The 10,210-nt window shown below is 32.6% G+C and overlaps 1 protein-coding gene across 1 annotated transcript in view; it reads right to left on the bottom strand.

Annotated features, from left to right (window-relative positions):
• Nucleotides 1-1,053: 1,053 nt before the first annotated feature.
• Nucleotides 1,054-10,210, bottom strand: part of LOC145740590 (uncharacterized) — a 47,650-nt gene continuing 38,493 nt past the window's right edge. The window contains exons 6-8 of the mRNA XM_081996164.1: nt 5,038-5,367; nt 4,302-4,536; nt 1,054-4,245 (exon numbers count right to left, since the gene is read on the bottom strand). Coding sequence (XP_081852290.1) covers nt 3,709-4,245; nt 4,302-4,536; nt 5,038-5,367 — 1,102 coding nt within the window. The 3' untranslated portion in view covers nt 1,054-3,708. The remainder of the gene's footprint in view (nt 4,246-4,301; nt 4,537-5,037; nt 5,368-10,210) is intronic.

Here is a 10,210-nt window from a genome sequence, read left to right as displayed (position 1 = left end):
AACCCACTTGGAATGAGAAAATGACTGTTTTAAGTACATTTTTGGAATCCTCATTAAATTTCATACCCAATAACCTGAAAAACACTACAAAATTTGATACAGTCAGGGAGAAAATTATTTACTTTACCGGTAATTTACTCATCACTAATTAAAATACAACCAAGCTTAAGTTGAGTTTGGTTTTGAATATGACAGAATAACTGCCAATGTGAGATTTTGGCAATAAAAATTTAATTCATTTAAAAAAGTGTATTTAGCAGCAATAATAGTATATTCTATATTAAGAGCGGAAAGTATATATTTGCCGCTTGCACATGAAATTTGCAGCTTGAGGCGAAGCCGAACGCTGCAATCATGTAAAAGCGGCAAAAGTACTTTTGGCTCGAAATATAGACGATATTTTTTCGACGACTGCTGTGGGGTGGATTAGAAGGACAACTCACATCATTTTCGTCGCTCGAACTCATTGTCACCGATAAATCACTTTGACGGAATGTGGTTATTTCAAACAGGTATGTCAAGCGTTGTTATGGAAACGCCGAAAAAAGTTGGTGAGTAGATTGTTAGTAGAAAGCGAAAACGCTCTAGAGCAGAAAATCTCTCTTTCTGCTCGCGCGCGGCAAATAACCCCTTTCTGCTTCTAAATGGAAGCGTACATGAGGTACTTTCAAAGTAAGTCGTCGAAAAAGGTAATTTTAAACATTATAATAAATCGATAGATATTTTTTGCCGTAGAACAACCTGTATAATAGACAACCGTGTAAGACATAAAACTGAAGGCTTAATTGAACCGTAATTTTATTGATATTAGTCACGGTTGTAAATAAGTCCCGATCACGGCCCTACCCAATAATCTAATTTGCATCTTACTTAATTAAAGTAAAAATTGAAACAAAACCGCAACCTGCATAGATAATTTATATCCGAACGATGACAGTACGATTGTTAATGTATTCGCATGATTACGTACTTATCCTGCTTTTACTCTACACAAGGACAGCTGCAAATATCGTTTTTATAATTAAATTGAGCTCGGATTGGAATAAAAATCAATTCTTATGACATGCATTTATTTGAAAAAAATCACAAAATTACACAATTCTTAAACAAGTTAAACAAAAAAATCTAACAATATAAAATCATTTTTTTACAACTTATTAACCATTGATGAGATCTTTCGAAAACATCCAATACATTGTGATTTTTGATAATCCTTAAAAGCATATAATAATAATGCTATTATGTATGTATCAATCCATATCAACTAATTCGAATACACAGTGATTTACAAGAAACAGCCGTTTTAACAACATTGTATTTTTATTAAACGATTTCGGACAACCAACCACATATACATAATCACGGTTTAGAAGTGTCGAATGGACAAACTATTACATAAATGTTCTTAATTTCTATAATAAAAATAACTGGTTAATTCTAACAAAATATTGCAAAAACGAACATAAATTAAAGCGTAACAGAATGATTAATTATGGTGTAACTATTTTACACTAAGAAGGTTGTACTAAAACGTGTATTTTGTTTAATAATAAACCACATTTACACAGAGTGAGACAATAACCAATACAACTTAAACAATAATTCTGCGTTGAGTCTATGATAACATAAAAAAAATATAATACTATGTACACAATTGCGAGTAATGGTCCCTTTTTTTAATATTATATGTACAAAGAATATATTTGATTATACAAAAATATAAACAAGGAACAGTTTAATACTTAAAATTAATAAAAATTACAAAATGTGATGGTACTTACTTACTAAAAATCTTATTAAATAATTGTAAGACTAGCTTTTAAAAGGTTGAGTTAACTACATTTTGATTGAAATAATTAGGGGAAACCAGAGAAAAGTTAGCCTCTGGGGCAGTAGCAGCCATCCCAAATATTAGGGAATATTATATTTAATACAAAACTCAGTTACGTCTATTATTTATAAAAATTCTTTAAACTGTAAAGGCCAATATGACATTTCTTTTAAATGTGTAGAAGATTTAAATTTATTCCATTTTTTAGAATTTTTGGTAAACGTTAGTTATTGTTAATTTTTTGTGAAATATGAGAAAAAAAAATCACACTACAAACAAAAACGTTCTGTAAAAAAATCTAATAAGGGCGTTTATTGACAATTGACAATTACTTGTAAAATACAGAAATGAGTAAATTTATCTTGGTGAGAAAAAAATGAGAAAAATAGTGAGAAGTGCGTTCAGAAGACAAAGACCAATTTAAAGTGTATGTGGAAAATGGCTTGTTTCAAAAATCCTATACTTTTAGAAACAAAAATAAACACCATTCTCCTACATGTTCATGTTGCTCTTTGATGTTTCTTCTTAGTTTAGTAAATTATATTCATAGTTCTCATTATTGTTTTCGTCATTTCATCTTCTTTCATATATGAGCAGTGTGCTAAATTTGGTAGTCAAAACAATAGAGTGAATAGATGTCATGGGATACATAAGGCTGAAACTAAAGAATTACAGCTGATATTTCAGTTCAAACTGTAGTTTACACCATATTTATTTCAACTCTAGTAAAACAACCAAAATTTGCTGGCAACATCCCATTTTAGGTTAATCTAGAAATACTTCGAATTTCTTAGTGGCAAGTTGCAAACAGTGCTGTGATATACCTGTTGATATACACAATTACTGCACATGGGACTTTAAATCATGGGTTTTGAATGGGCAGTTACAATTAACAAACTACCTAGTTATTGTGCATGTCTTATCACAATTAGGTAGTTGTTAGAGGCTTATTGACGTGCCAGCTGTCAGTTTATATCGATAAGTAGTAGTCCATATGAACACTGTCAGTTTATAGTTATAGTCACCATAATCACCTTGAATTGTATTGTGAGTCATTATATTTTTTCAATTAATTATTAAAGTTTTACGGCCCGCATTTGCGTTGTGGGCGGTAAAATGCTACCTTCCACCTGCGTTCTAATGACACAAAATACCATGGGTTATGCGTAAAACTTGCGAATAATGCTGATTTCCAATCTATGTAAAGATGTATTCTTCTATATTTTTATAATTTGTAACAATTTATATTTTAAGGATCATTAGCAAAACATTTTTTGGGAACGATCACGAAAACAGTTTATGCTATCCGTTGCAGAAGTTTTCCTCAAATTTATAAATCTGTCAAATGCACAATTCAAAATTTGGGAAAAGTTTTGCATTAGAAAGTTGCAATATTAAATAATAAGTTTAATGTTTGTTTTTATGTTTACTGAAAACTCGTATAAAATTTTTATTTTTAATAACAATTATTGCTTGACAAAATTAAGATAATTCTGCAAGTCCTATAACTTAAAAACAAGCGATATTTCAATGTTATGTTTCTAATTCCAGTATCTGCACAAAGATATCATATTGATCATTTTCAATCAAATTGGTATTTTTAATATTTTTTTTTTCGATAATAACTAAGTTTAGTTCTTATTGGTAATAAAAAAAAGTTTACTTCATGCCGTCAAAGGGCCTGATGACATAAATATGACCTTTGGTCTAGTCAATCTTTACACTAATGTTAGTTAACTCAACTTCAAAAAGGTGAGCCAAAATAAACTTAAATTACCTGTTAAAGTCTTCAGCAAGGCACCGGAACACCATTTCAATATACATGAGTTTCAACAAAATACAAATTTGTACAACAGTTTGTCACATCTATCCTACACTTATCTTCCCATAATATCTGCTATAGTAAATCCAGTTTTTTTGGGAGGCTGTCTAGCAGGAGCTGGCGCTGGCGAACCACCTCCATGATCCACTTTCTTCATACTTAAATCACTAGGTGTACTATTAGGAGACACTTGGCCTCCTTGCTTCGAAGTCCCCGGCATGCACATCATCCCTCCACTACTGCCATCCGGAGGTTTCAACATTCCTCCAGATTGAATACCGGCCATAGTTAATGTTTGATGATAAGGCGAGTGGCTCATTCCCATGCGTAAAGTCATCGGTGGGCTTAGAGGTCTGGAATGCCCGTAACTTGATGGGGTTCTAGGTCTAGGTGATCCTAACGGGGTTCTTCCCATTAAGCTTGCGGAACAGTTGGGTCTGTCCTGGTCAAAGGCTCGTTTCCGGAAAGTTCCCAAGAAAGTGGGTTCTAAAGGTTTGGTGATGGTACTGGTGATCGTGCTTGGTTTAGCTAGTAAGTCCCTACGTATCTGAAGCTGGGGCATAGGTGGTGGTGGTGATGGCCGCACTGGGATCTATAAAAAGTTTTAATTTAGAACCAAAAACCAATTTAAGGTAGAGTGTAAAGTACCTCGGGTTCCAACTCGCTAAGCACTTCCGGACAATCTTCCTGACCAGGATCGATCTCTGGATCATCTTCATCGTCGTCCTCATCGTCGATTTCGTGTCTGTAGTCTAATTTATCCATAGAAGGTCTCATTGTGTAGGGTGATGAAGTGGTTGTCGGTTCATGGCAGTGGGTGCGTTCTGGTGCAGGTGAACACACTCTAATTGAACCGTCATCTTTTGAATCTTGAGAAGGTGACCTGAAATCGGAATGCTTCTTGAAGGACTCAATAGAAATCAGACAGTAGTAAAAATTCATTTTACAAATTAGAAATTTGATAGATATTGGGTTTTGATTGGAAGGTTCAAAACCGAAATCTTTTGTATAGTATCACTAAGCGTGAAAAGTCACTTAAATTTTGTTATTAAGGAAAATCTGTGCAAATGTCACTAACTTTCTTTTCAATTAACTGATTGAAGTCAGATTTTAAGTACTGGCGATACTTTTACACAAATAGGGCTAGCAAAAAGTGCACGTTGTTGTAAAACTTCTTTATCAACTAAAATTTTAACTTATCTTTGAATATCTTCAAATTCAACAAATATTAATACTTTCAAACAATACCAGAGTTGGTATCCTTAGTATCACCATAAAAATCCTTTCTCATCATAGGCAGATTCTTTTATACATCAATTAACACAATATTAAACAATTGCTTTTAGGACATTTCAAGTGGTAGATCCACCAAAAACTAACTTACCTAGGTCTGGGTGACATCCGTTCCCTCTCCCCCTCCTCCAATCCTTCAGGAGGTACATCACCAACAGCATGAGTCAAGGCGTGTCTCCTCAAATCACAATTTCTCCTAAAAACTTTTCCGCAACTATTGCATTCGTAAGGTTTATGATCGGTATGGGTAAGCAGGTGGGTTTTCAGGTTGGATCTTTGGTTGAAAGACCTGGAGCAGACTTGGCATTTGTGCGGTGACTCTTCCATATGTAGGATCTTGTGCACGGCCAGAGTCCTGGACTGGCAGAATCCCTTGCCGCACTCGTTGCATTTGAACGGTTTTTCCTTCGAATGGATGTATCTGTAACAGAGATTAAAAGTGTTACGCCACTGGTATCGGGTAACGCGTAACTGGATCATCATTAATCGAGCCTCGAGAATACCTTTATAGGAACAAGTTTGGGTTAATGCCTTTCATATAATATGACGGGGCTATCAGATCGGGATTTCAAGTCCGTATTAATGGACGTAACGACTGGGTGATATTAGTTCCAACACCTCTATAAACCGACAAAAATGCTTTTAGCTTTTTTTATAGGCTTTTTGCGGTCAAGGTAGTGAAAAGGTCGGTTTCTAGATGGTGTTAAGTGGTTTATGGTAAAAACCTGCGTGTGAACATTACAAGGTATTAGTGCAATTAAAAGTTTTATGATTTTTTTCTATAATTAGAAAATTGCAAGCGTTTAAAGTCACCGGACAATTCCATTCCAAGAAATTATAAATTATTAACGTAAATCAGCAGTAGGAAAAACCGCAACTATTTGCATATCACGATCAAAAATTCAAGTCCGGTTTATAGAGCAGATTTTGAAATTGTTGCACGAGAATACTGAACAAAACATTATTGAACTGCACCCACAATTTATTAGAAATTTTCCTGTTCAAAGAATGATGAAAACTTAACCAAATTATGTGGTATTTGCTTGGCTGTAAAATATTAATTACCGCATGCCAATGTGTGAACTAATGCTAATAATTATGTAAGTGTAAAACTTAAATGAAAACATCAATTAATATGTGAAAGTCGGTAAAAGTAGGAGTGAAATCGACATTTTGGGTTTTTGCTAAGTGGATTTGTTATATTATTAAAAATTTCTGGATGATTACTTGTTTGCTACTACTTAACTTATTTTAAAGTCTCTAATATTGCCTGAAAATTGTAGTAACAACCAAAAATTTCATAATATAAAAGCACAATAAATTATTTGTAGGTACTAATGGGTTTTAATGGAACTGGAGTGTATCTATTGATATCTAAAAGAAGTTTTAAATTGATTCATCAATAGCAGCCATAAAGTGTTTATTACGATCGTTGTTAATGATGGTCATTAGAGTGATTCAAAAACCTTGTATTTTAATTAGTATTGTATACATTTAAAAAACACCAAATACTAATCAAATTGTGGCGATAATGAACAATAGTCTAAATTTTGGTTTGAAGAGTTTTAGGAGCTTTTGGTAATTTTAAAATAATTCCAGAAGCATCTGCTTTTTACAATAGATCTTAAAAGATATTCAGAATTTTCTGGCAATTTTAAAATAGTTGTAAAAGCATCTGGCGTTTTGAAAATATTTTTAGGAGTTTCAGCCACTTTATAAAAAATCTCCATGGTGTTTTACTACAAATGCGTCATATTTCATAGTTTTGAAAATAAGAAGGTGAAGAAATAGCATCAGCAAATAACCCAAATTTGCTTGAAAGTTTAGGGGCTTCTTGTAGGTTTTATTTAAATTATTCTAGAAGCACCTGGTGTTTTTAAAAGAAATTCTTAAAACTCTTCAAAATTTAAAAAAGATGTTTTTTTTAAATTATGTAATATTTTTTGAAAAGAACGCTTATTAAGCGGTTATGACGTGTTCATAATTCTGTTTGATTATTTAAGAGCTCTCCTTGTAAATTAGGACAACTAATGTAAAAAAAAAGTTTGGGTTAGGTTAGTTGTCACTTTTAAATTATATGCAACAACAAAAAGAGGAAAGATTATGACGTAACGGCCATTTTAATTGAACTGCACCTTATAAAGCAAAAGGTGTAATATTTCTTATTTTGTTGACATTTGAAAAATAAAACATACATATACAGGTTTGTCTTTATAACTTTAGACAGCAAAATATCTGGGAAAATGAAGAAAGGATCTCTTTTGGAAAGGATTTTTGCCTATGTAAGCTGCCTCAGAAAATTGACGTCAGTAGTGTAAAATGTCTCAAATTCTGTAACAGAAAAATTCGATAAGAAAAAATATACTTTCGAAGATCTGGAATAATAAAATATTTAAGTTATTAAAGGAGTGGTGAAAACTCAAACTAAACATAAAATTTGTTGTAATTATAGTCCACCAATTTTAGTTCTTTTAGCAAGGAATAATTATATAAAACCGAACATAAGCTAGAAAATTGATTTTTTCTTCTACATCAGTTGCAACAACTTTCACAAACTATACACCATCATAAACATAAATACATCAATTTAACTTGTCTGTACTAGACTGTGGTCCATTTAAAATAGTCTCGGGAGAGTTGTGTGGGTTTCTGACTCTAAAAAAAAAACACTCCTTAAAAGAGCAAACGACAGATTAATCTTCTTACAGGAAACGGACAGTCTCAATCTCAGGTTTGAATGGAACAGGTTTAAGGTAATGGATCTTAGTTTTTCGAGACAATAAATCAACGGCTTATCTCAAAAACGAATCCACTTGGTTAGGAAATACGTCTGCATATAATTAGTCCAGCCAGATAGTACAGGTAACCAGATCATATCTAGTATCTATTGTTTGAAAATTGCTTGGTATATTTTTATATTAAATGGTTTTATTCGATATGGTTGGTTGTTATTGACAAAGATTAACGTATTTAATTAAAAAATAATAGGGTGGACATAAATATGTTATTGATGGCAGGCGAACAGTACCACTTGCGTGTTCTAGTCTCATCAAAATATTTCTTAACGCTTGTCACGTATTCCTTTTATGCATGGTATTTTTCACTCGGCTTGGCCATAAACTTGGATGGCAAACAAACCGTTCCGAAATTATTTTTAGGTTTCTTTTTCCCTAATTATACTTCCAAATCAGTTTGGTTTTATATTTGGCCGCATGCAACCGCATTTTATCGTGCGAACTGCAGTGGCATCATTATTGCCAATTAACGAACCGATCGAAATTCTTGGGAAATGATTTCGGGGCTCATTTTGGAGATTATTATCAGTTAGCAGGAAATCACTTCAAATTGCCTTTGATCAAGCAAATATATCGGGGACAGTTCGATTTGCTCATATATACAGGGCGTTTTAATTTTATGTGGCTAAACTTTATTGGCGTAGTGTACAGGGAGTTTTGTTAATTATTGTATTGCTCCAGTTATTTTATAGAGTGGTTTGATAGTGAAAACATGTAATCATAGAAATCTGTTTCAGGCAAATTTAAATCACAATGTCATTTGATTAGTTTTATTACTACTTTCCTCAGATATTTGCCTGAGTTATCATAAGTAACATAAAGAGGAAGTGACAGAAATGCTTTCAAAAGTTGAGGCTCTGCGGGCATTAGAAATCCTTTGAAGCAAAAATGAATACAACTTTGAACTTGTTTCTTAAATAGTCTATTAAATTAAATGATGTCATTATGGACCATGTTTGCTTGCTATATCTGTAAACATGCGATTTGATTGAAGCCAATTTGAGCCATTAGATTTTTTAAGTTTTTATATACAAGGGAAAAGATGGTCGATAGTATTTTAGACGTTTCTAGAAAACGAAAAGTGAAACACTTTTGAAAACTTGATTACGTGGGCCTTCCATACCTCCTGATCTATTGTTCTAAAAGTTTTCAAAAATGCGCCATTGCCATTTGTATCAAAAAATGGTATTTTAAATGAAACATGTTTTTGTAAAACCCTATACCTAATTCTAATGGTTTGCAAGTTATTAATTAATTTCAATTTTCAAACACAGCTCTAGAGAAAGTTAATTGTTTTCCGAGTTTGAGCTAAGTAGTTCAAAAACGGTATTGGCTGTATAGAAAAAACTGGAAAAATAAACCTTTTACATCTTGAATCATCAAAACTTCTGAATATCTGAAGAGTACAGGAAAAAAAAGGTCAGAGTCACGCAGAACATTTTTGTGGAAATAGGAACAACAAGTTTCTAACTCTTTTTATACAAAAAAACAAAGAAGGAAAACCATTTTCTTAGGTTTTTCAGTATACAGAAAATGAAAATTTCAGCTCAAAAAATATGGTGGTTAAACAAGTACTATTTTATATAAACAAAAGATACTTAGTAGATGGTTAATAACAAACCAAAATAGTAGCTTGCTATTAAAATTCACCATTTCTTATTGTCCTCGCCACTTGTGCTAAGTCAATAATGTCGTTAGGATCATCTTCAGATGTAATACTGCTCGGATGCTGATCGTTTATGTATTGCATAGTGTTCTTATTTTATTTTATTCCAGGAACTGTACTCGTTTTTCACTCAAATATACTATACCATCGTAAAATTTAGGTAAAGAACTGTAAGATGGAGCTTTTTCACAATTTTTGTCAAAAGTGAACTCTGATTTATTTTCCTCTGTACTCATTTCATCTGCACAAGTACTTAACACTAATACGTAACACCCTGTATATCCATCTAAATAATTTACTGGATATTCAACTTGACAGGTAGTAGAGACAATAATTAAGAAGAACCAATAAGGTCCTATAAAATTTGTATTAATTAATTTTTTTACTAATTTACTAGTTGTCAGGTGTATAAAACATGTTGCCAAAACTTTGTAAAAAATCTACAAATTGATAGTTCAAATAGAAACGTTGAGTGTGTTTACCTCCAATAAATAATGATTCTTCTTAACTAACTCTCAGTTCTTTTCGACTGGTTCAATTCTACCTACAAAGCCCTTTCTGATTATTCAGTCACTAATTTAGCCCACTGGGTGTAAATTAACTCGGAGGTCAATCGTTTTGCGTAATGAACCATGTTACAACGACACAATCCGAGATTTTCATGGTAGTTGAGCACCATAAATCGTGTAGACCGAACGAAAAAGGAGCGAAACGTGAGTTATTATTTTGCAAATTTGTTAACCTAATTCCGCGTTAACTCACCAAAAGCTCAGCTTAGAACGGTTAATGAATTATTAGGCTTC

Source organism: Ips typographus, linkage group LG1 (genome assembly GCF_016097725.1).
Source record: "Ips typographus isolate SLU linkage group LG1, UJ_Ityp_2.0, whole genome shotgun sequence".
In the NCBI taxonomy this organism is placed as follows: Eukaryota; Metazoa; Arthropoda; class Insecta; order Coleoptera; family Curculionidae; genus Ips; species Ips typographus.
The sequence above is the reverse complement of the archived record's forward strand: the minus strand, read 5'-3'. Positions and strand labels throughout refer to the sequence as shown.